This window comes from Xiphophorus couchianus, chromosome 21 (assembly GCF_001444195.1).
Source record: "Xiphophorus couchianus chromosome 21, X_couchianus-1.0, whole genome shotgun sequence".
Lineage (NCBI taxonomy): Eukaryota > Metazoa > Chordata > Actinopteri > Cyprinodontiformes > Poeciliidae > Xiphophorus > Xiphophorus couchianus.
Window position 1 is genome coordinate 14,109,700 of NC_040248.1, and position 26,869 is coordinate 14,136,568.

At 41.3% G+C, this 26,869-nt stretch overlaps 1 protein-coding gene across 3 annotated transcripts in view; it reads left to right on the forward strand.

The window, feature by feature from the left end:
• The window catches only part of myripb (myosin VIIA and Rab interacting protein b), a 120,528-nt gene that overhangs the window by 88,243 nt on the left and 5,416 nt on the right, over positions 1–26,869 (forward strand). Inside the window, exons 4-14 of one of the 3 annotated variants that reach the window (XM_028005455.1) lie at positions 5,553–5,689; positions 15,740–15,820; positions 16,368–16,465; positions 16,612–16,692; positions 16,906–17,058; positions 18,664–18,862; positions 19,532–20,064; positions 20,962–21,108; positions 21,270–22,019; positions 22,235–22,297; positions 26,598–26,789. In XM_028005455.1, the coding sequence (XP_027861256.1) occupies positions 5,553–5,689; positions 15,740–15,820; positions 16,368–16,465; positions 16,612–16,692; positions 16,906–17,058; positions 18,664–18,862; positions 19,532–20,064; positions 20,962–21,108; positions 21,270–22,019; positions 22,235–22,297; positions 26,598–26,789 (2,434 nt within the window). The remainder of the gene's footprint in view (positions 1–5,552; positions 5,690–15,739; positions 15,821–16,367; positions 16,466–16,611; positions 16,693–16,905; positions 17,059–18,663; positions 18,863–19,531; positions 20,065–20,961; positions 21,109–21,269; positions 22,020–22,234; positions 22,298–26,597; positions 26,790–26,869) is intronic. The other 2 variants (XM_028005456.1, XM_028005457.1) reach the window with 2 other exon arrangements.

Below are 26,869 nucleotides of genomic sequence, written 5' to 3' on the forward strand. Positions count from 1 at the left end.
ACAGAAGAAAGACAGAATGGAGAACAACTCAATCAAAGAATGACACAAATGAGCAACCATGCACTGAACCAAGATGGAAGAACACAAGGGAAGAATGAGATAATGAGTAAGGAATGAAGAACTCACAGAAGGGGGAAGGATATGAGGAAAGAAGGATACAATAAAGGTAAGATGAAAGGGAAGTAGGATACAGGGATCAAATCCAATTCCATACCTTTTTAGATTGCTTAGAAACCCTGTAACATGAAGGGGTGGTTGCAAGCTGTGTCTGATGTGTTTTTGATGATGCCATGGTGATGCAATCAGCTGTTTGCTCTTCAGTTATATGTAAACTAACTGATTCCTCTAATGCCCAGGTCACGTGGCAAGATTTAAAGCAGATTTTCAACACCTCAGAGGTGACACAAAAGGTATAGCACGTTTTGTCGTACAGTGTGTGGTGTTGAGCCACACGGCAAGAGCAAGACACCGCAGTCAAACTGATTTCACTCACCAAAATTCAGATGTCAGAAGGGAAATCTTGCAAAATCTCGTCAGACCAAACGTGAGTTCAGAGTAAACAAATATGGCTGATTGGCTAAACGTCAAACTCAACTGGCTACATACAATCCAACAAGTTGAATAATCCCTATTTCAGATTGAAATGATCTGTATGTCTTTCCACACTGACCAGATCACGCCTACAGTAATACACACCACCACACACAGCAGGAATGTCTCTAAAAATTATCCCAAGTGTCTTCCCAATAATTGGGGCACCTTGAGATTGTCAGAAGGGAGAAATCGGGACAAAAGTTGGCATAAAATATCTTGTCTTGTGAGCTTAGCGTTAGAAATTGCATCAGTCAATTGAAATAAAGTGAAGACATGAAACCAAACTGTTAATTCTCTGAGTCATGGCTTTCACTTGAATGGCTGTGAGTCCCTCTGCTTGAAACATGCTCAGGTATCGCACAGTCAGGAAGCGTACATCCCTTCATTTCTGCTGTCAGTTTATTCTATTTATCTTTAGTAATATTAAGACAGTAACAATGTCCTGGCTGTAATAGCCCATCAAACATTTCATTCATTTCGCCTTTCCAGCTTTAACCTTCCAAACAGCCACTTTGATCTACACATGCAGCTGAAAGCAATCTTCTTTTATTTCCTTTCTATTATCATGACCAGTGAGTCACACAGGGAAAATTTTAGCCCTGAATTTGGTTTGTGTGATATTTCTTTTTTCAGTTAACCCTCCCTCCCTCATCACCTTTTTCTTTTCTTTTTTTTTTTCACTACCCTGTCTCTACAGCAACTTCAGCAGAGGCTGAACCAATTCATTAGAAGGCTCAGAAAGTCGATTATGCTAATATTTTTCTTTGCTACAGGGCTTCCAACGTCAGCTACTCTTCATAAACTTTCATATATTTTATTTAGACCTAATTTAGATTGGAAAATTGACTCTCACAAGTACAGAGGGCAAAAGGGTTTTAGATAAGATGGGAAGGGCAAGGAGGGAGGCGGTGGCTCCACACAGAGCGGAGTGCAGTAATGATGAAGGAAGAGTAAGCCTGGTGTCAGGGGACCATCCACAGGAATCCCTCTTACTTATTCATGCAGCTGCTGAGCATCAGGGAATCTCCCAGCCTCATTATGAAACGAATATTTGCACAAGCTTAGAGAACAGGAGCGCTCTTGCTTGAAAGCCTCCGCTTATCCTCCCTACTCTCCTCCTCTCGTCATCACTTTTTTAGATCAGATTACTCAAGGGGAGCCATGTCAAGCTTCATTCACTGAGATGCTTCTCCAACTGTCCTAAATCCCTCACTTCTTCTTCTTCTTTTTTTTTTTTCTGAAGGGCAAGCAACGTCTATAAAACGTTTGTGTTGCTGCATGGGAGGAAGCGAATGGGCGTGCAGTGGTTTCCTTTAGCTGATCATTTGTGTCTTTGACAGGGGTTTTCGGTCTCATAACAAGGACCACCCAAATGCTAATTTTCAAGGGTCGGATACCACCAACATACGGTGTGTTTTAGCTGTTGTTGTTTTATATATTTCCTGGACGACGTACTTGAAGGAATAATGAGTTTGAAAAAATTTGACTGTAATAGCAGAACAAAAAAATCAATTTTATTGCACTACTAAAAATTTGCATCTCTAATCTTTCATACATACAGATCGATAAAAGTACAAAACAGAGGAGAAATACTTTCTTACTAGCTTGTATTGTTGATAGTAGTACCTCATCCCTCAGTCTTAATTTCAGTTTCGAAGCTGAAAATAGAGCACTGTTTTCATTAATACAAGAAGACAGGACTTCAAAGGTCTCTCTTGTCTTTCCTATTTGGAAGAGTTAACAGTGAGTTTACTGTTTTTGCTATTGTGCAGTTCATTAAGGCAGAAGATTATGAATTAATAACCAACAGGTCCCTACACACTGAAGGATAAGTAAATGAGAATACTTCCTCCTCCACTTGAATGAACATAATCAAATAGATTTTATGTGTAGAACAATTATGCTACTGCAATAAAATGAATTTATTTTGATCCCTTTTTTACATCTTCAACATGGGTGCTAAAAGGTTTAGATTATTCTGCAATACAAACATGAAAGGACTGTTTCCTTTCATGTTTGTGTTTTTAATTAATCTTTCAACAGGAAACAGGAAACCTGTTGATAGTTTCCAGATCACAGTTTCACAAAACAATTTGTAGACATCGCCGATCCTTAGTCTGCAACATAAAAAAGCAAAAATGTCTAAACTGTGATGCATGAGTCTCCTTTTCATCACTGCCTCTGAGTCCAAAAGGTGCCTTATGATGCATCAGCTCATCTCAGATTGGAGGTGAAACCTATTTATATTTCTGCCTCATGCAATGCCTGTGCCTTCCTCCTCTGGGCCAGACAAAGATCAGAAACACCCAGGCTTTATTTTTTCTTTTTTTCTTTTACCAGAGCTTGCCTGCAACTATTAAAATGACAAGGCTGGCTCGTGGCATGAAATTAAGGAGCTGAGGCCCATTGAGCTGCCCAGCTGATGGAGGCAGCGGATAATAAATCCAGGGGAGGAAAAGGTACAGGGAGAAAGGATGAACGTGGCAGCTCAGTCAGCCTCAGGGGCACTCAGGATGCCTTTATTAGCATGGCTGTTTTATTCCACACCTCTTTCTCTCACCGACCAAAAGCATCAATATGCACACTTAATCTCGAGACAGCAATGTTCTGTATATTTATGCTGTAAGGCACAATTTTTCTTTGTTTTATTCATTTTAACTAGGCAACTAGAGGAAGATGTGCGCACGTCGGCAACAGCATACTTTTAATTTAGATTTACAGTGGTAATACAAACAAATCATAGACAGAATGAATATATTTATATAGTACTTTTCTAGTTATAGTGTCCAGTCAAAGTGCTTTAATTCACCAATATGCTTGTCTGTAGGCAATCTAAGGTAAGTAATTTGCCCAGGAGTTAGGAGGAAGCTGGAATAGAATAGAATAGAATAGAATAGAATAGAATAGAATAGAATAGAATAGAATAGAATCTTCATTGTCATCTGAAACATTGTTCAACAGAATTTGGGTGCATTTCTCCAGATAAAGACAATGTCTCACTTAAAAATAGACTTTAACCAATTACTAATATTGAATTTATCCCTTCATAAATCTTTAAACTTTACTAAATTACAGACATAAATATAGACAAGGTCAATTTAATTACTTTGCAGCAATCAGAATGGTCATGGCAAATGGGTAAAAACTCTTTCTCAGTCTGATGGTTCTATTCTCCATAGATCTGAAGCATTTTCCCGAAGGCAGCCGTTCAACCAGTATGTGCAAAGTCAAGCTACTCTAACCACTGAGTCACAGTTGCCCACTTAGTTTTGCATTCATTTCCAGTATGACCGCTCCTGAAGAAGATAACCCATGGCTGAAGTCCGCCAGCTGATTGCGTCTTCGGCGTGACTCGTCCAGTGTGTGCTAGCTGTGAAAACTGGTGGGCATCAAATGATTCATCGTACTCCCAGTGTGTTCTCGCTTGAAATCCCACAGCCGACTGGTCACACAGACTGTCTGCCATCACTACATCGCACCCTCGAGCTGCCAGGCTGGCTAACCCTTTCGTAAATCAACCTTTACGGTGCAGTCACAAGCGTTCTCTGTGACTCAGGGGTGTAATAGTGGCAGCCCCCTCCTGCCCCACCGCGGTCCTTTCAGAAGGCACACACGTGACAATAATTATTCTAAATAGAAAAGCAATAAAATATTACAAAATATTGGTAATTACAGTTATAACAGTGTTATCAATGCTACGTACAGTCTACAATGGCTGTCCAGGTTTTTAATAAATTCATAAAATTTGAGTATTATTGAAAATTTGAATATATAATAATTTGAATATTACATCGGACAAATGTAATATAGACAAAACATTTAATTACCAAAAATGTTGCTCAATGTTCCAAAAAGCAAAATTTGCCTTTCTTCCAAACAAAACTACCAGCAGTATGCACTGCAGAAATATGTGGGGGAGGGGCCAAGCTTCATTATTCTATGCTTCAAACATCTGAAAACACTCTGGTAATTCGTCTCTAGAATCTCATTTAAATATCTGTGGGAAAAGTTTGGTGGGAAATATTTTGTATTCATGTAAAGCTAGCTTTTTAAAACCTTGGTAACTTCATATGGGTAACCAAATCATCTCTGTAGGTAAGTGTTACTTAACTGGGAATAAATACAGTTATCTGTAAATGGTCAGGCATTGGACTGACAGAAGAACTAGTACTCAAGATCCACTTTCAAAAGTTATGGGAAAGTCTGGCTCACTGGATATAAGATGGAAATAAATGAGGTTTAATTGGGGACTTGTGCACAAAACTGCGATTTGCATGTTTTTGTGAAGCTGAGCAGCAGAATGGACATTTGTTTTAGTTCTTTCAGTAGTAAATCTGTTTTGGTTTGGGCTCGTCATTAGCGTGGCAGCGTCTGAAAAAGCCAAACAAGCGCAGAAGGAGCTGCAAGATTAAACGCAAAGATTCATGCAATCCAGTACAGCACTGCTGGAGAAAAAGAGAGCCCTTTCTCAGAGCTTTTCCCTAAACCCTCTCTGTTATGGATCTATTATTTCTTATGTAATGACGCGCTCTGTGCCAGGGTCTGTTTGGCTGTCATTGAAGCACCCAGTGGCCTTTTTCTTCCAATAATGGAAGAAAATGACTTGGAAAAAATGATGCAGTGTCAAGTCTGGAAACCCGAGCATTCACCCAACAGTCAGACACAATGGCTTTCAAAGCTTTGTTGACTATAAGAAAGATGTCAGTGAGTCCTTTTTAAAAAACTTTTTCTTTTTACTTTACAAACAGACCACCAAGTTTTTTAGTCCAATATGTAACCGCCCTCATAATTTAGCCCACTTACTTTGGAACAAACAAGCACTTTATTAATTTTTCAAGGGGATTAAATAATTACTCTCAAAGCACTCCACTTGCATAACTGTCATGTTTTGTGGCTTAAGCCTGGGCAGCTAAAATAAAGTTAGCTCTTTTTGACCCATTACTGTGTCTCATCTGCAGGGTTTTTAGGACGCAGTCCCTTGAATGGTATTACAACAACGTGAAGAGCCGCTTCAAGAGGTTCGGCAGTGCCAAGGTTCTGAAAACCCTGTACAGGAAGCACATCATCGAGAGAGGAACGTTCTCTGATCTCCCAGGTAACTTCAGCGTCTGTCTTTCCTTTGACTTTCTGTGGGTGTGTGTGTGTGTGTGTGTGTTTGTAAACTACATCAAGTCGCCGGCCTGCTGCCACATTAGACATGGTCGGATGAAAGGGATCTGTCCGGTTTGGCCGGAGACGTGTCAGACTTCATCAAGCCAAAGTTATCGGGTCTTAGTTGGATCCACAGATAGGCTTATTATTCTGCTTTGGTAAATGATCACTCATTTTTTTTATCAACACATTTTGTCCTCTCTTTCTCTGAAGGATTGGCTTCTTTCTGTCTGACAGGCTAAAGTAATGTTTTTCCTCACAGACTCAGCTCTCTAACATCAGCTTTACACTGCTTGGAAAAACTTTGTTCTTCAACTTCTTGAGACTGGGATCTGATGTGACGCATTTTGAGATATTTTAGCCTACCTCCTGTTGCCACCCTGGTTCTGTTTCAGAAATTTCTTGACTCTACAAGTTTGGAATATTAAACTTGAATGTGACCAGTGAAACTCAACCAAAGGTAGTTCATATTTTAACAAGCTGGTAATTTATTCATTTATTTTCTTCACACAGGATCTGGTAGGTCAAGACATTTTTGTACCTTCAGTAAAGCAAGCTAATGTTTTAAAAATGGCAGTTTTGGAGCGTGCTGTGGTGGCGCAGGGGGTTAGCACGCCCCACGTTTGGAGGCCTTAGTCCTCGACGCGGACGTCGTGGGTTCGACTCCCGGTCCCGACGACCTTTACCGCATGTCTTCCTCACCCTCCTTCCTGTCTGCCTACTGTACAAAAAATACGAGCCACTAGCGCCGCAAAAACTCTTCGGAGAAAAAAAATGGAAAATAAATAATGGCAGTGAGGATTATTGCTCGCTATTGGACACGAAAGTCGTTTTATCCGAAACATTTAGGTGTGACAAACATTTTGTCTTTCATTTTTGGAAAACATCTGCTGTAATTAATTTGCGTTTGAGTTGATAAAAGTGAAAAACTGTCGATGAGCTTCTTCCTTGTAGCTGTTCTCCTTGTTAATCTGCTTTGACCAGTTGACATCCTGCTCAGGGCGGCCAAGTGGGCTTCTGTTTTTAACCGGCTCACGTTGAACTGTGTTCTGACCCAGTTGCATCTCGATCAGCCTGCGTCTGAGGCCTGACAAAGAGGCATTATTTCATATCCTGATTCATGGGATTACGGGGATGAAGAGAGGGCAGACGGGATGATTTGGGTCGGGCATAAGGCGCAAGTGGATGAGCTTGAGATGAAGGGATGTTTGGGAATCCGTTGAATCTACAACATATACAGTGTAAATCACCAGGTATCGTAAAGTGCACTGATGAAAGGATGCATTTTTGAAATTTGCAAAACAGAAATTTTAATTATTTAGCTGTCTCAATGATTTAATTCTATTGGGTTTGTACCAATATTTCATGCATCAGTCACAACTTTGGCTGTTAGGAAGTTGAATATCAATGTGAGTTGCTACGTCTGTCATTTTTATTATTGTAAAACTCATTTTGATCTTTTCCACTGTAGGGTGGTCTAAGCTTTTCAAGCTCTTTTCTGCTAAACTGTCGATTTGGACTAAATGAGCTCCCCTTGTCCATTTTGGTTTACCTCTCCACTTTTGTTCATCCCTCCTCTCTATTCTTCAATCATCTTTGGTAGATCATGTTTCATTTCTAACACCAGCCAAATGGACTTTACTGCCTCCCGGTTTCACTGTGTGATTTAAGCATGTAGGACTTTGACATATTTGCATGTGAGTGTCCAGTAAGCCATTTGGATCTTCTTATAAGAGCGTCTTGGATTCTTATAGGAGAGGCTGATATGTAAAGATTGCTTGGGAAATAAGATTTATATTGGGTGTTGGTGTTTGTGTCTTTGATTTTTTTTACTTTTTCCCTCTGTTTCCCTTACAGTGAGAATAGACGTCAGTGTTGTACAGCTGGGAAAGGAAACTGCAGTTTTTATCTCCTTTTAATGTCAGATGCCATCTAAAACCTCCTTTTCGGTGAATAATGACACATTTTAAGAGTTGCGCTGAGTGTTTGAGCAGGACAGATTTTCAGTGCTCTGCAAAAGTATCAGTGCTCCTTGAGTTTTCCATCTCTGGCTACATTATAACCGGAAACATCATTACATTTTTGGGGGATTTTTACAGACCAACACTCACAGCAGTGATTTTGTATTTAGTCCCCTTAAATGAATTAATCTTGTGCTGCTAATATAGATGGAAGCACTTTGAAGTATATTTGTACTACTTTTACTCATCTAGAGACAGACATTCACGGTCATTCTTATTTGCCAAGTATCTGAAGTTCATCCAGACTGGATGGAGAGCATCTGTGATCGTCATCTGCCAAGTTTTGCCACAGATTGTAAGTCCGCACTTTAACCCATCTATTCTAACAAATGAGCAGCGTATTCTTCAATACAGCATTACTAAAATCTTTTAAATTTCCCTTAAATTTGTTTTCTCTTAAGTCTTTGAACTACAGATTAAATTTTTTGGAGTTTTTTTATCAGAAGACTCTAGCTCTTTGGAAGCAAAATATGAAGTATGACTGATGACTCCAAGACTTTTGCACATGACTTTACAGTATTATTTCTTTTAAATAAAGGTGTCTGGCCTAATTTCTCTGTTAATTAAAACCGATGAGTGAAGCTGACTCAATCCTGAACAGAAAGTGGCTGCAATGCTATTTACATGACAGAAATATAATTTTAGGGTGGTTAAAGCAGCACATTTTATAAAACAGGTTGCCTACATTAAAGATTGCAAACTAAATGGATCTCAGGACTTAGCTAAAGCAGTTAAATTACTTTTAAGTGATCAATGTAAAAAAAAAAAAAAAAGCAGATTCCCTTGTCTTGTCTGTGAGCTGTGTTATTATCCTTCACTCTGGTACAAATATATATTTACCATAAATAGCATATTGTGATAAAATAGTGCACAGTCTGCAGTGATCGTGGAACCCATTAACTTTTTGTCATTGTTTTTATAAATCTCTCTTTATTTCCACCTCATTTTTACACTCCTCTAAGAAACTATTTGAACATTTTTATGACGGGTAAATCAGGTTTATTTCTTGTTCGGGGATTAGTGATGTCCTAGTTTAACTCCCCTGCCTTTTCTGTCTGCTGTTACATCCCTCAAAACATCCGTGGGAAGCTTTGCACCTATCCAGAAAAGATAAATGGAGAAATACTAAAGCCTAGTACCACCTTCTCACATGTCATTTTCTCTAGCTGAAAACCAAATAGAGAAAGGAAACTGCAGGATACGGTCGCAGGCATTGAAGTATTTCACAGCTCCAATCGTATGTTCTCTGCAAAAATCAAAGAGATGTATTTGTGTGTCTGCATGCTCATGTGCAGTCTGTTGACTGATGCATGCAATGATAAGGAAAATGATATCAAGTTAGCATTTGCACGAAACTAACTATCTTCAGGGCATTTTTTATGGATTTAAGCCAGGCTGCCTTCTGAGAATACCACAGAACCGGCTTCATAATGACTCCATTTTTGTTTTGGCACTTAAGTTTCAGGGAATACCAAGTTTTCTAGGTCGAACTAATACAAAAACATGGCTTTGTAAGGTTGAACTAAAGTGAAAATTACACTTAAAAAAATTAAGATTCACACATAGTCTAGGGCTTCTCGTGTCATTAAGGTTGCGTTCACACTGCAGACTGAAATGACCCAATTCCGATATTTTGTCAAATTGGATTTCTTTGCCGGGGCCGTTCACACTGCCACACATATGCGACTTGTATGTGTTCTGCAGTCTGAATAGGTTAAAGGACCTGAAAGTGTCCTGCATGCGCAGTAGAGGGCACAATAGCGTCATCGTCCTCAGTGTTCTGCCAACCGCCATAAAAAGAAGTGCTCAGTGTTTGAGGAAGTAAACATGGAGGCTAACAGTGGAGCATAGCTTACATATTTGAAGTTGTTGTCCGACCGGAGTAGCATATTAACAACTTAATCCACATTATAGTCCGTCGTGGTTGTTGTTATACGTCCCGCTTGTGTGTATCAGGGCGCAGAATAGTGAGATTTGTCCAGTATCAGTGGCGTTCAGTTCGGATGAATGTGACCTGAACGTTAGGTTGCATTTGAATCGGATACATATCGGATACGCAAGTGGCCTGGATCGCATTCGAAAAGAATCCGACCTGTGCTGTTCAGACTGTCATGAAAAGATAAGATACAGGTCGCATTACGTACAAAAAAATTGGAATTGGGTCACTTTAGCTTACAGTGTGAACGCAGCTTAAGTGATTCCAGAAGCTGTGTATAATGGAAATCTAAAGTGTTTCTAAAGAGTGTCCTTGGTTTTCGTTTCGGTGTTGTTCTGCCAAAGCAGCAGCGGAATTTAACAGCAAGCACACGCAGAGGCAGGTTCACTTTCAGCAGATCTATAATCGGCCTTTTTAGTGCACTTCGGAAAATTAACCTGCTGAACTGTGGCTGTGGTCTTTCAGACACTTGGCAGGCTTTTGGCCGCGCTGGAGTCATTTGTCATGTTGGTGCTGTTTGAGCTGAAGGCTCACAGACCCGGAGCTCCGGCTGGAAGGAGCGGAGGGCAAATGTTAAACAGGAGCCCAGAGCTACCGCTGGTAAAAGGCAAACATCTGAGCTCGGGGGTTGGATCCAAATGCTTTTATGCAGATTTGTTCTTCTGTTTATGCATTCAAATATGACCTAATTTTTGAAGTGATTTATGCAGGATTGTTTTGTTTTTTTTCTCCTATTACAGGCTGAACATTTCCAATCCCTCTAAGCTGTGTCTTTTTATTTTATTTTATTTATTTTTTTGCTACTCTGTTTTCCTCTGCGTTCCTGCATTAAGGAAGATTAGTCCAATCAAAGACAGATTACTTGTGTTGCTTTTGGAAAAACTGTGAAAATTAATTACAGAGGACCCGTTGCTCCCTCATTTTGTGTTTCATCTCCGCAATTTCAATCTCTAAAGCTTTTGTTATGGCTAGTTAATTTCTGCAAATACCCCCCAAAAACAGACACCAGTCAAAGCTCAGCCTGACAGTCATTAATATTTGGTTATATATGTTCTGCAGCAGGAAACAGCGACTGAGCTCCTGTTTGTGGCATAATTTATGTTTATTACAGATTTAAATGTCAGCTCCATCACATTACTGTAAACTCCCAACTTGATCCCAAATTAAAGAGACAATAGACCATATGTGTGTTTGTTCCTCTCCTCCACCAGCCTGAATGATATAAACAGTCATCCTGTCAGCTCAGCCATTGTTCTAGGGACTTTGTTTACGGGGCTCGTGTGTGCTGCCAGATGCTGCGCTGTAATTGAAAGCAAACCGTCTGGACTGTCTGTCCTCCTCCTCCTGCTGCTGCTGCTGGCACTTCAAGAATTTTGTTAGTGGCTTGTTTATTTATACGTCCTCATTTCGCTTCATTTTTGTTCAGAGGATCTCTGCTTTTTTGTCTGTTTTCGAGACCCTTAAACTATGCGGCTGTGTCTTGTTGTGTTTTATTAGGATTTTCAATGAAAGGTCAAACTGAAAAATGTAATAACGCTGAAGTTGAAGGAAAGCCTTCCTGTTGTTTTAAAGCGATTTCTAGGAATAAAGACCCAAAAAGAAAGAGTGACATTCAGTTTAACAAACTGATTGAAATTCTTAAGCGCTCCATTCCCGTTCTGAAATATGGTGGTGGCAGCATCAGTCTGTGGGGATGCTTTTGGTTAGCAGTGACGGGGAAACTACTTAGAATAAATGGGACAATGGAAGGAGCTAAAATACGGCAATACTGAATAAAAAGCCTCTGGAGAAAGACTTGAGACTGGAACAGAAATTCATCTTAATGAGACACATCTTGAGCTACAGTCGAATTGTTTATATCAAAGCACCATTGCATCGAAACCACTACTGCCATCTATTGGCAAAAGTAAATATCAGCTGACATTTGTGTCTAAAGTAGGTGAGGTTTTCAAAATCCAGGGCAAAATGACACAAACAGGAACTTATTTATTGCTGTAGTAATCATATAAATGGTTCTAAAAAGTTTGAGCTAAGTCAAGCCAAGACCACATACACAAAGCACTTTCCAGATATTTATTTGTAAAAATAAAAGGCACTTATTATGCATTTTTTTGTATCATTCCAGCAAATAAAATACACCAAAATCAGCTCTATTTGGCCAGTCTGTGCTCAGAAACAAGGAATTTGGTTTCACTTTGCCAAATAAAGATAATGCTTTGTATGTGTGTATATAAACATATGAATGAGAGAGACTTTCTAAACATGTATATTTGTATTGTTTTAGCAAAAATAGGATGACAAGATTGAGTTAGTGTAAATATGCATTGATCTGCACACTCTGTTCTGTGTTCAGGTATAAGGGCTATAACCGCTTTTTGCCAGGCACTGCATTTACTTCCTAAAAAGCATTCAGATCTTGTTGCATTTGGACAAATAACGAGAAAAACAACAAAATTATTGCAATTAATGTTCTTTCACAGTCACCACTAAGTGGGCTGCAAGATTAAAAACTGAATTCACCTCCGAAATTTGCGGTTTTGTTGTTCTGCCACTTCAGAATGCAGATTTTAGAGCTGACGTTTTCGTGTGGTTAGGAAGTGCAGCCTCTCTGGTTTACCTCAGCCAACTCTCTAGGATTTTCTGCAGAAGAACTCTGTTCTTGCCCGTGCTGTGTGGGTTTTCTCCTGTTTCCTCCTACACTCTATTTCAATCAATCAACCCTCAATAATCTCTTAAGTAGTATAATCAGCATCTAAGGAGGGCAAGATTATTGGAGATGAAAGATTGTGATTGGCACATTTTGTTGTCATAATTCCTTTAATGCTTAAGGTCTCACTTAAACACTTAGTGAAATCTTTGTCTAAACGACTTACAGTAAATTTTAATTGTCCTCAAGAAGACCAGCTATATATTCTGTAATATGGTGGATCGCTGCCACTCTGCATCAACGGATGTAATACTGTTTTATATTCCAGCAGGTACTATATCATTGCTGTTGTTACATTATTCATAGAACTTATGGGTGAACAGTATTCATGTACAGAATAACCTAATCCATTTGGTCTTATTAAAGCACCTAATTAAGCATTTATTTGTTAACAAGGCAGCAGAATCATTTTAAAACAACACATACAGTAGTTTGGGTACATTTTTTTTTATTATTATTATTGTGTACCACTATTGCTGAAGGTTTCTAAATCCTCCTTTTGCCAATAGGACAACATTCCAGTCTTAAATGATGTCGATCTTTGATTAATTCTGTTTGAACAATCGATAACCAAAGTCATGGATCCTCCCTTATTCTCTCAGCACACAGCTTCTCTTCAGGATTTGTCTCCAGGACTTGAGGTGGTCATGGAGTTAATTTGATCAAGCCTATGTCTATGCAACTTTGGGATTTTATTCTTTCAGACGATTCGATGACTAATGTATTCACACAAAAACTTAGCAAAAACAAAATCTGCTTTACTGTCCTTTTTAACTACGAACTGCAGTTTTTTTAATGACTCATCAAAGTTACAAAGCATCCAGACCTCCACTCATTGTTTGGTACTTGAAGTATTCCCATATTTTAGACCCCTTGGGTCTTTAAAAATAAAAAATAAAAAACCCTTTATAGGCTATCTTATTTGGTTTTAATCAGACTCTCTTTGCACCATACTTACTTAGAAATACAGATACACCAAATAACTGCAGCTGATCTCTTTCTTAAAATTGAAATCATAAAAATCACGCCTTAGCTTAAAATAATGATAAACAGCAATACACCATCAATGTCATCGATGATACTGAGGAAATCGCAGCTGCCTTATTTCATAAAACACAATGCACATTCCTGAAAATCCTCTCAACAACTCAACAACAGTACCTCAGTCAGAGGCTTTGTCTGAAGTGCTTTAACACAGACCACTACAAGAGATCTTTGCTGCTGATCAGTATTAATTTAGTAGTAAATTGAGCTGAATCGAATTTCCTCCCTTAAAACCAACACATGCTTCGTAGTTCAGTGTTTGCTCTCTTCTATTTCCTGTTTCAAAGCATGGCTAGGAGAAATGACGTTCTTTGATATATATCCCATCACATGTTCTATTTATATCCCAGGGCAAAAGAAAATCATGGATATACCACACTAACACTAACTTAAAAGTGTACATTTGAGAATTTTTTTATAGGGTTTGGGCAGAAATAAAATCAACATTTCAACTCACCTCCCCAGTCTTTCGATTGCATGGAGATATACAACAATATTTATAAAGGAAATAGATACAGTACTGCTGTTTGCTAAAGGTTTAGTATATGCTTTGCATTCAAGAGCACGACGCCGCGGGCTTCTTCCGTATGACTGGCAAGTTTATTCAGCATGTGCAAGCAACGTTTGTTGTTTGCCTACTAGTCGGCAAGTGAATCTTTGGAGGTGCCCCCGTTTTCTCTGACAGCAGTACTTTTGTGTCTACATCGTCCTCCGCTGCTGCAGGTAATTCCACCGATCTGTTGTCGTCTTCAGAAACCATAATCCAGCTCTAACCAAGCAGAAGCTGTGCAATTCTGTTCATTCAACGATTAGACTGACAGGGAAAAGGTCAGAGAGGGTGACGTTCTCTGGGGCTTCCTGCACTGGGCTGTGTGCAGGTTGAGGGCCCGGGGGGATCAGGGGGGGGATCTCCTCTAGGGAGTCAGATGTGCAGAGAAACAACAAACATTGTGTTTTCTTGTTGTGTCGCTGCGTGCCGATGTGACAGGTGAAATTGCCAGTTTTTGCATTCCCGCTTTGAAAAATCTTGCAGCACTTTGACAAACAGCAGTTCTTCTTGAAACGATAAAGCGTACCTCGCATACGGAGCTGCTGCTCCTTCTGAATGAAAAGTAGAGGGGGGAATGCTACTCTCTTCATTCTTATGCATTTCAGGTTTTCCTCTCTAAACGGTTTTTATTAAGTGTTTTTCTGCCCTTCGCGAGAAGGCTCGTGTTTAAAACTTAAGGGACTTGTCAAACTTTGAGTGTGAGAATGAGGAGTTCGTGTGCTGCTGTCTTGGCAGTTTGACAGCTATGGCAGGGGTATGTGAGCCTGGCCTGTGCTGCTTAATATCAGGTTCACATCGAACCACATTCATCTGTGTCTGTCTGCAGCCTGGCCATCAGGCTGAGCAACGGGACTGAATTAACTACAGAAACTAGGGATCTGGCTAAGGAAGGCAGAGGAAAATAATGACATGTTGGAATAAGTCTGTGAACAAACATGGATCCAGCTTTCTCTTACGTTCAGTCTGTTCTAAGAGTTTCCATCGAACTTGTGTCAAGAAATGAAAATGAACCCAGAGGTGGATTTAGAGATGGACCTCTCTCTGCTTTGCCACGGTGGTTTGGCAATCAGCAGCTATGTGTTTTTCTGCAAGTTTCTAGGCTTTAAAAGCTGCATGTCCAAGTACAACCACTTCACTTTTACTGCTGGTTTAATGAGAAGCCCCCCAGGAGGCCTATCATACTGCAGCTAATGGGCCTCTGAGGGAATGTGAGCTTCTAAAAAGAGAAATCTTTTAACCAATAACCTTATCAGAGTGGTTCCTGTCCTTTAAATTAGACCAATTAACATATAATGTGACGGAATTCACCTTTATACGACATTTGTCTTGCAGTAAATGTAGGTTTTCCTTGAGAATTGAGCAACATAAATATAGCAGGACTGGAACAAAAAATAAGGCTTCAGAATATTTTGGCATACATGTATGTGTGTGTGATTGCTTTGAGCTGGAAATTAAACGATGAGATGAGCTGTCTTTTTCTTTGAGCTCTGATTTTGTTTAGAGAAAATCACAATGAAACAGAACTTCACAACCGAGTAGACAACAGAACCGGGTTGGAAATCCAGTTGACAAAAGGTCTCATGACATGGTGCTCCAGCCGTAACCTGCTTTTCACGTGGCTGCAGCTGCACAAATTGTGCTGCGTCTCAAAGCAGCACAATTTGTGCAGGATGTTTGAGTTTAGTTTCGGTGTGAGGAGAAACGCTTTCATGGTTTCCCTTCCCTCCGTGTTTCAGAAAGCAGCGTTCACGGCGGAAGCAACGATAACGATGGCAGCGTCTGCGGCAGCGACTCCGTCTTTTACAGGCAGAGTGAAGGTGAGAGATGTGTTGATGAGCGGTCGGTACTTGTGGCGCTGCAGACGGGAAGTAATTGCCGTCAAAATTATCTTTGCCATTTCAGAGCCTTTGTCTTTTGCAGTCTTTGTTGATATTCACCCGCCACCGTCAAAGTTTGACCCCTTCATTGTTGTTCTAAACAAATGCACACACAAACATTTAAGCAGAAATCCACCCAAACATACATTTAAAATCAGGATATATATATATATATATCCTTTCTTGTGGGAATATCATCACACCCAATCTGAATAGTGAGCTTTGTGAATTCTTGATTCAATGTCTTCAAGCCCCGACAAAAACAACCCATACTGTTGATTTTTTTTTTCTTTTTTCTGTTCTTGTCCGGACTTTTTCCTATTTGAAGGGGGCCTAAATTTTAAAAAATCACACACACAAAAAACTGAAGCTGAGTAGGAAGATAAATATGTATTTTTGCCCTGCAAATGGCAAGTTAGATAACTTTCGGAGGCTTTAACCCTGACGTATGTGAGCATCTGAGCCATGTTTGTTGTGGTGGTAACAGGACACAGTATGGCAGAGACGCTCACAGTCGCCCTGCGTGTTGCTGAGGAAGCTATAGAGGAGGCCATCGCTAAGGCGGAGGAGTTCCGGGACAGTTTGGTAGGATGCTGTTTTACTTTTTTTTTCTTTTTTTATGTTCTTCTCCTAATTTTAATATTTACTTGACCAACTTTCCCAGCCATGTCCTACTTCTTTCTGTCTGACCTCTACATAATTGAGCCTCTTTGAATGAAACGTGTGTGCAGGAGAAGCAGAATGAGGCTCGGTATCTGCGGGACCACAAAGATGAGCTCATAGAGGAACTCGCAACAACAATTGTGCAGAAGGTGAGCTGCCAGGGGCTGTTTTGCGTCGATGTCGCATTCAAGCATGAAACATTGAGTCAAAGTGGTGTAGGTTAATTGTTGTAAGATTATTCTGGTGTCCTACTTTGATAAGGAAGCTAAAGACTATTGAACATATTGCATTAGTATGTTAGAATATGTTTATTTTTCGGAGGATTCTATCTCTCTCTTCTTTCTTTCTTTTGTCCCCATCAGATCATTCAGAGGAGGAAGCGATCAGAGATGCAGACAGAGTATGACTTTGTCTGGCCACAACCTCAATCTCTAGTCCAGACCGGTGAGCTGCCATCTCCTTCTCAACCTCACACTTCATCACAGGACCCTCTGAAGAACACCTACCCTCTGTGGGTGAGTCCCTTTCTCCCCAAAATGTCTGGCTGGTGGGTGTAAACCGTATCTGTGTGCAGAGACGGTTAGTTGTTGTTTTTTTCTTTCCTATCTACAAGCTGCATATTTGCAGTCTTGTTTGATAGCCTGGTTTATTTTTCTGCCTGTCCTATTGTGAGCTTGCCGTTCCCTCTTAGTTTATGGAAAATGGAAAAACAAAGTGTGCGCACATGGTGCTTTGTAGGAAAATAATCAAATGTTCGGGTTTAAAAGTTGAAGCTCAGTGCTTGGTCATTAATTTTGTGATTTTTTTTAATGGGATTTATAATTAAATCCAAAGAGCTATCCAGACCACACACCTTAACAACCGTAAACCTGCCAAGCACGCGCCCGCTTGGCTTGTTATTAACGAAGCACTTGAGGTTATTCCAAAAAAACACAGAACTTTCTCCATGTGATCATTTATCATTTGTTTTGGGCATTCAGCACAATCGTTTTCTAATGGACAGCTGCATTCTGCTGCACTTAAATGACCAATGTTACAAAAAAATACATTAATTAATTTACACAGAGTATTGCTTTAAAGGTGAAATGAACCCTAAAATTAACATTGATCTAGTAGAAATGCTGGGCACTCTGTGGAGGCTTTACCTAGAATTCCCTCTAATATCACAGTTTTCTGGCCAATACTTGTTTTCCTCTCTACTGTAGATTTTATTCCCCCCTCAGTAAGTTAAAGAAAGGGATACAAATTCCTCTCTAAATGTCAATTGAACAAATTTCGGAAGCGGTTTCGGCTGATCTGAATAGAAAAAAAAATGGACCTAAGACGATCCAAACGAGCAGTTTAGTTTGCAATCCTTCCAGGTAATGTTTCAATCTGGAGAGAAACGAGACGCTGCATACACAAGTTTGTAGCAAAAACCAACCAGCAGCAGATCGGCCTCCCACCGGATCCTGCTACCAGCCAGCAGGGACCCATAGATTTGTCATTGTCGTGTGTGTGAGCGGAGCATCAAAGCTGCGCCCCCCCTCCAGGCCTCTCAGTTTCCCGCTGTTTCACTCAGGAAAGATCAAAGTCCTGTGAAACACGCACGGATCCTCCTAAACTTCTCAGCCCGCCCGTTTATTAGCTTTCTCACAAACACACTCACTGAGACACAGCGGATGGACTCTCAGGGCCGCCTCACTGCTTGGCAACACTACAGATTAAGATCATATCCCACTTGTTATGAGGCTTTATGCCTTTTATCTTAAAAGCGTTTATCCTTTTAGGCTTGCCCTGAAGCTAAACACAGAAAGCTATTGTTAACTACTTAAATAACGTCTTAATGAACTCTAAAATTATGAGCCCGCTTTGAAGATTTCCTGTAAAATTAGAAGTTGTGCTCTGAAAATAAACAACCCCTTTAATTAATTTGTGTCCAGAGGGAGATTTTGTTATTGGGAATCAGTGCATGATATTTTATTTACTTGTTTTGGAGCTCCACCTGCTGTTGGGACTATTAAATCACGGCCAGCGTTTTTTTTTTTTTTTTTTTTTTTGTCTGTTTGTTTTTTTTGTTTCTTTTTTCCTGGACAAAATAAGGTAAAAACTAACTAAAGAAGTGTTCGATCGTCTTGCAGCGGTCCCGATCAGCATTCTCCTTCACCAGTGACGACTCCCCAGAGAAGGGTCCAGAGGAGGAGGAGCAGGAGGCTGAAGCTGAAGCTGCTGCTGCTGCGGCTGGTGGAGGCGCTCTGCAGGAGTACGCTTCCCTAAAGAGGGAGGGCAAGGCTGCATCGCTACCCGGCTGGAAAAGCATGGATCGCTTGGACAACTCAAGTAAAGACCCCAGTCTTGTTCACCTTATCGCTTGTCTTGATGCAGAGTCTGAGAGAAGCATTTATATCCCTTTAACTCTTTCGGTATTTGTCACAAAGTGTCCAGTGTATTTTATGGGGATTGTATGTTCTAGAGATCCACACAAAGTTCTGAAAACTGTACGTTTAATCTGATGCCCCAAAATAAAATCTAGTGTGACAACTCCAAATGCTACCACAGAATGATTTACACCAAGGATCTAAATCCTGTGGCTCTTTGAACTTTTCGCAAGGTGTCTTAATAAGCCTCTTAATAACTCTGCAGCAAAATGTCGTTCTACATGTCGTTGGCTCAGGGAGGCTAAATTTAAATCTATGCCACATTTTTGTATTTCTTTTTTTCTCCGAAGAGTTTTTGCGGTGCTAGTGGCTCGTATTTTTTTCTACAGTAGGCAGACAGGAAGGAGGGTGAGGAAAATATGCGGTAAAGGTCGTCGGGACCGGGAGTCGAACCCACGACGGCCGCGTCGAGGACTAAGGCCTCCAAACGTGGGGCGTGCTAACCCCCTGCGCCACCACAGCACGCCCCACATTTTTGTATTTCTAAAAAGGGTTGAAAGCCTCGTATGTTTTTTTTTTGTTTGCTTTTTGTTCTTTTTCCTCAAACATCCTGATGGCTTTGTGCTTCCAGGCGCATCCTCGGTGCTGCAGAGCCCGGACGGAAACTGGATCGCTCTGCACAGTTCGCAGCTCTCCCGGCCCAGCCTGCTCACCAAGAGGAAGAGCCTGGTGTTCAGCGTCTTGGAGAAGGAGTCCAGCGTGGTCTCTGCGTACGACGAGATGGGCTCCGACTCGGAGGAGGAGAAGGACGACGATGGCGGGTGGGGCGCGGCGCTCCAACAGTTTCGCCGCAAATTGTCCGATGAGACTTACTACACGGACTCGCAGCACGACCCCGAGTGGACTTACACCCAGCCCCTCGGTGTGACCTCGCCATCCTCTGGCCTGTACACCAACACGGAGACCCTCAACTCGGACTCCGAGGCCTCGTCGGTGCTGTCTGCATGTCCTCGCAAACCCACTCACAACTTGTTGAGGAGGAAGGGACCGGCGGACTCTCAGCTGCACCCTCATCAGCAGCCGTTGTACCATCTGCCCCTCCAGCAGAGCTTATCCCAACACTCAGCCCACACAGAGGCGCTGGACGTGAACTTTAACCCCAAGGTGATGCTTCCTTCATGCATTTCAGAGGCAAAAACTAAAGGCAGGTTGGAGAAAGAAAAAAATCTCGGCGTCACAACACTCCCTTCCTCCGATTTGTGCCTTTATTCCATCTAGATGTTTTGATCCTTGTAACCTCTATGCAAACTGTTCAGTAAATGGTTGCAAATGAGTAAAGGTTGGAAAAAATGCAACTACTGTACGGAGAAGGTGAAATCAAATGTATTACAATGTTGAGCATAAAAGAATTATGCCAACACAAATGATTCATTTCAGATTTGCTCTCCCATGCAACAAGTTTGTTGCTATTTTGTTCATTTTACACACCCTGAAAAACAGATTTGTTAGTTTTCTGGCTGAGTTATAAACACAAGGGAAAAGGATTGAAATCATTAATAAAAGTCTCATTTTACAAATAATTTAAAAAATCATTTTAATAGAGATGGTTACACTTTTTACATCTACTCTGCTTATTAAAATACTAATATTCATCCAAATAACCAATATAAATCCATTCCATGGTAATTTAACCTCTGGGTGAACTTGAGAAATAAACACTTTGTCAAAACTGTTGGGATCCATCTTTTAATTAGTGAAATATACACAATAACCATTGAAATAACATGAAGCTGACCAATGAAAATCAGACCTTTCTTTTAAATTGTGATTCAACAGAGTCATTAAAAATAAAATCTAAGAAAACAGGATTGGACAAAAATGACATCTTTATTTCCTCTGTTACAGGTTTGAGTTAAGAGGAAAATTCTGTCCACATTTTCCCCACAAATGAAACTTATTTTGTAACTTTCATTTTCAAAAGTAAATATGAATTTTTAGGAAGTATAAAATACCAACACATGCTGTGTCCCCCCTCCCCTCCAACAACTGCTGTTTGTTTAGCAGGTGACGGGAGACAGCAGCGAGGCGGACGACAGGCAGTGTGTCCGAAGATCACGGAGACGCAGGAAAAGCAGAAAGGAGTCGTCAACGGACCAGAACAAACCTGGAGGTCCGAACCATGCACAGTCCATCTACCCCTTAGCACAGGTAGCACTTCTAATTGTTGCTTATTTTTATCTCTTCATCTCCGCTGTGTCACCAAGGATTTGTGCATGTCTGCTGCCAAACACGTGTGTTTTTTTAAATGCAGCTGTGCATTCTCTTTAGTGGACCAGATGATTTTAATCCCTGTGATTTGTGTGTTTCAGGAGAACAGTGGTTTTCTACTCAACGCCCTGCTGAAGAGAGGTTTAAGTGAGGAGCAGCCGGTGCCTGACAGTACCCTAGCAGCACCAGCTGGACAAGATGCCCTCAAACTAGATGCCATGACAGCAGGAGAGCCAGAGCCCTCAGACACGGTGGCTCCAAATTCTCCACAGCCCAACTCTGCTCAGCTTGACTCTGTGTCCCCGGGGCCAGAGATCGTGTCCAGGAGCCCGGGGCCTGGATCTGGCTCTGGAGATTCTCTGGAAGTGGAAATACGATCTAAGCTCAGCCGGCTGGTCAGTCGAGGGAACAGCAAAGACGGCGTCTCATCCGACGAGGAGGACGAACAGACGGAGAAAGAAAGTGAGAAACAGAATGAGAAATCGAGACCAAATGAAACGGAGAGGAAAAGGCAGCGTGCAAGTGTCAAGAGGGAGAAAGGAAGTGGAGCGACGGAACAGGTGAACGGGCAGCAGATGAAACGGGCTCCCGGATTAGTGAAGAGCTCCTCGGCGCGAGAGGAAACGACAGCTCAGGAGAGGAGGTTAGAGAAAAGAGCAGAGAGTTTTGTAGAGAGAGAAGCCGAGAAGGAGCAGAAAAGAGGAGAGGTGAACAGAGTAAGTAAGAAACAGCGCAAGAGAGATGGAGAGAAGGAGGCGGCGCAAAAAGGTGGAGCCAGGAGGAGCGGATCCAGTGCAAGTTCACCTGCTGTTTCTCCTTCTTCCCAGGAGGGGGGGCTGTCAAACAACCAGGTGAGATGAGAGATTAGAAACACATTCATTCTCAGTCATTCTCTGTCTCTGGCTTGTATGTCTGTTTTGTCCGCTTGTCTTCCATTATGGTATTATTTAAAGTTGTATTTACACTGCTTTTGTCCTTCTTTGCGCTCACTGCTTTGGTGTGTTTTGTCTGGCTGGTTTTATTTGCCTTGTGTGTTTCTATGTGTGCGCGTGTGTCTTTGTATCAGGTGGGACAGAATGACTTGGAACAACAACAGAGGCTTCAGTTGCTCTCTTCTGTCTTGCAGCAGGTGAGATCATTGTGCGGCCGGAGAGCAAAGCGAGTCCTCCCGTCTCAAACACTCAAACGTCTGCTTCACTCTCGACGTAGTCCAGCATGGTGTAAAGCTATTATAGCGCATGAGTTGGCAACCTCTCTCTGTGGAAAGCATTTTTAATAATGAAAGCCTCCAAAGTTCAGAATGAATCACAGCCATTGGTCTGGTAATTTTTCCATCTGTGAAACGGCTGCTGCACTTCTGCACACCAAAGAAATCTGCCTCCGTTCCCCTCTGCGCACGCTGCACTGCAAAAGTATTCATACCTGTAAAACAACCGCAAACATCAGTTTATCTAATTGGGACTGTATCTCACGGAACCACAGAAAGCAGTGTGTAATTGTATAGTAGAATGGTGTTCAGCATGTTTTAGAAATAAAAGTGGGTTAGAGCTGCACAGTAGAGCAGCTGGTATAATTGCTGCTAGAAGGTTGCAGGTTCAAATCCCTGCTGGAGTCTTTCTGCATGGAGTTTGCATGTTCCTCTGACTGTCCCAAAAAATTTGACTGTTTCTTTAATTGGCCTCTTTAAATTTTCCTTCCACTTTCTAATTGTATATTACATTTTGTTTATGTAGCACATGAAACAACAATAATTGTAATGCTCATTTTAACAGCTGTAATGTGATAAAATCTGAAAAGAGTCAGGGGTTGGTTACTTTTCTAAGGCTCTGTAGGTTTGACTTTCCATTTAGGAAGGAAGACAACAGCACTCATCTCTGATGTTTTTGAAAAAGAAAATTCAGATATGCACACATTCAATTAGTACAAATGGGAACAAATATCACACATCAAAACACAAGACAGTAAAATAAAATGCTTATGAAATTATTTTAATTAGAAGTTCTTACTGCTTAATAGTTATACTCCAGTCAACACAGACTAATCAGCACAAAGGCAGGTACAAACACACACACACACACACCCCTCTGAAAAGTGAGAGTTATGGTTGGTTATTAGGGACATCATGAATGCTTCTCTGAGTCACTCCTGCTTCCGACAAGGTGAATGGCAAATGTATTCATAACATCTATTTCTGTCGGTTTTCTTATCCATCTTTTGGGAATTCATTGGGGGAGAAAACATATCACCATCACTGATTTTTTTTTTTTTTGTCTTTTCTGTCCATTTTCAGCTTTTGCATCAAAACATGTGCCCTTTTCAAAGGCAGCTTAGAGTTTGGCTTTTATTAAATTAATCAATGCGAAGTAGTGACTCTTCCATATTGTGTAGCTGCCGGCTGATGTAATTATCCACTATATTTCCCATCTGCGTCATCGTCAGCATGTACATGCACAAATAAGAAGCTGGCTTTTGTTTTTCAGAAAACATGAATAAAGATGTGTTTCAGGGTAACATAAGCCTCGAAGTGCCTTTTCACCTGGTCTGCCTTTGAAAAAAAAGATTGTATTTCAAGGGACTTCTTGGTAAAATAACGGTTAATTAAGACCCAAACCCGGTTTATACACATTTAATGGATGATGGCTCGCTATAGCTGCAGGTGTTTTGTTTCAATTCTTGTGTGCGTGTAGTTAAGCAGAATTTCCTTAGACATTAGGAGCGGATCATTGGATGAAGCTACGTGCGATTCCTGCTAGAAATTTAACAAGACGGCGAGAAAACAAGGCACAGAGTGAAAGAACAAACATAAACAGCCACACGTACGTTAGATTGGTTGATGCCGACTCCTTCCAGTGGACGAGGACGTCTTCACACGGCTATTGAGCGGCTCAGATCGATACATATCTCAGAATGTCCATCTGTGCCGCTCCGCATGGCTAAGATCACTGAATTGGGATGAAAGAAAAGATGCCACCTCCTTTGTTTTGTTCCCATCCATGTACCTGCTTCTTCTAACATTACCTCAAAACACCTTTCAGAGAGTCACACTTGCTTAAAATAGGATCAATAAGCCTGAGATGGGCCTGATCAAAGTGCCACCCAACAATTTATTCATTATTGATCAAAACACGTCTCCCTTTATGTCCGCAGTGTTTTTATCTCTTCAGGGGAATACATCAGCCGCTGTTTTTGCTTTACATCTTTGCTATTCAGTCATACACACACTCCTTCATATGCACTGGAACCCGTGACGAAGATGTGAAGAAAATAATTTAATTAATCTAACAAAATAACTAATTTTTACAAAATTATTTGGGGCTCAATTATTGGCATCTTTAAGAAATTCTATAAAATATACAAAACTGGCGATCCAGCTCTCGCTGGATCGGTTCGCAGCCGAGTGTGAAGCGGCCGGGATGGGGATCAGTGCCTCCAGATCCGAGGCCATGGTCTTGAGCCGGAAAAGGGTAGAGTGCCTTCTCCGGGTCAGGGGGGGTGTCCTGCCCCAAGTGGAGGAGTTTAAGTATCTCGGGATCTTGTTCACGAATGGGGGAAGAAGGGAGCGGGAGATCGACAGGCGGATTGGCGCAGCGTCTGCTGTCAAGTGGGCGCTGTACCGGTCCGTCGTGGTGAAGAGAGAGCTGAGCCAAAAAGCGAAGCTCTCGATTTACCGGTCGATCTACGTTCCCACCCTCATCTATGGTCATGAGCTTTGGGTCATGACCGAAAGAACGAGATCGCGGATACAAGCGGCCGAAATGGGTTTTCTCCGTAGGGTGGCTGGGCTCTCCCTTAGAGATAGGGTGAGAAGCTCAGTCATCCGGGAGGGACTCAGAGTAGAGCCGCTGCTCCTTCACATCGAGAGGAGCCAGTTGAGGTGGCTCGGGCATCTGGTCAGGATGCCTCCTGGACGCCTCCCTGGTGAGGTGTTCCGGGCACGTCCCACCGGGAGGAGGCCCCGGGGAAGACCCAGGACACGCTGGAGGGACTATGTCTCTCGGCTGGCCTGGGAACGCCTCGGGATTCCCCCGGAGGAGCTAGAAGAAGTGGCTGGGGAGAGGGAAGTCTGGGCCTCCCTTCTGAAGCTGCTACCCCCGCGACCCGACCTCGGATAAGCGGAAGAAGATGGATGGATGGATGGATGGATACAAAACTGGAGCCATTTTGTTAAGAACCTTTAATTAATAATCCAGGACTTCCTGTTTCCTCTGGGCATTACTTTGACATGACACTTTAACTCAGCTACTCTTCATAATGAGAAAGATGAGAAAACATGACATTCAAGTGTAGTGGATCTAAATCAGCAAGTAACTAGTGGCTCTTTAAAAAAGGATAAAACATTTTAATCTGTGGCAAACACAGCTGGACTAGGACTGAAAGATTTTTGGTGTGAGATTACGTTACTGAAATTAAAATATACATGTATTTAATTTATATTCATACACCTCTCCATACATCTGAGTTTGGACAGAGGGACTGGACTTGGACTTATATTAGTAAATGCATCAACTCCCATCAAGTTGGAAAAAAGCTTTCTTTGCTTTTTGTCGTTTTGTTATATAAAATAAGCACATATTAAATATAGTCTTAAAGAATGTCCGTCCATCCATTCATTGATTGTGTATACAAGCATATAGGAAATAGGGAATAGAGGCACAGGAGGAGTTTGTAACTTGTCTCCAGCAGTCATTGGACATGTCCATCACAGGACAACAGAGACGAAGAGAACAAACAATCATGCGTACAAACACACACACACCTGGGCAATTTAGACTGATTATTTAACCAAACAATTAGGTTTTTGGAAAGCCAGAGTACCCATGCATGTTTGGAGAGAAGATCAAACTCCACACAGACCAGGGTTTGAACACACAACTTTCTTGCTGACCAGTTTGCTACACAATAAATGTGAGAAATTAGTGATCAAATTAGCTAATTTCTGCAAATTCATCTGTTTGTTAATCAAGACATGCTGTTCATTCTGCTGTTGTTTTGATATTTAAGGCATACTAAAAGAATAAATCACCACCCATCTCTCTGAATTTGTCTGTCTACTTTTGGACATATTTCTCCTAATTTGTGTCACATCTCATATCCTTATTTTGCACTCCTACTGTTTCTGTGATCAATTTCAAGCTCTAACAGGATTGATGTGTCCCTTCAATGTGTTTTTGTACAACCTGAGTTCTGAGGTTAGGATTTTTTTAAAAAAGAGAAAAAATGTTTCTCTCCTTAATTGGATTTAAATGTTTTACCCAATGAGCCCAATAAAAATGCACTCTTGTGTCTTAACATCTACTTTTACAATCGTATACTAAATTCCTTTGATGCTAGAAAAGTTTTGGGTTTTCTAAACCCAAAACTTTTTTTGGGTTTCCTGATTCCTGGTGCTAATAAATAGGCACATGTGCTTCTTTGTTTTCCGATCAAAGCAAAAGTATTCAGCAGCCTCACTGTGCAGCATCACCACAGAAGTGCTGAAGGTCTTGAATGCCACAGAGGATCTGATTGGAGAGGCTGGTGGTGAGAGCTACACCCCGTCTGAGTCCATGAGTGCCTCTCCCATATCCAGCAGCTCCGAGACACGCAGGCTGGACCAGAGGCTTACCAAGATGGAGGAGAATGTAGGCTACGGGGCAGCACTGCATAACCATATCAGACTGAACAAAGACTGTTGACGGACACTGACGGTTTAGCTCTTCCT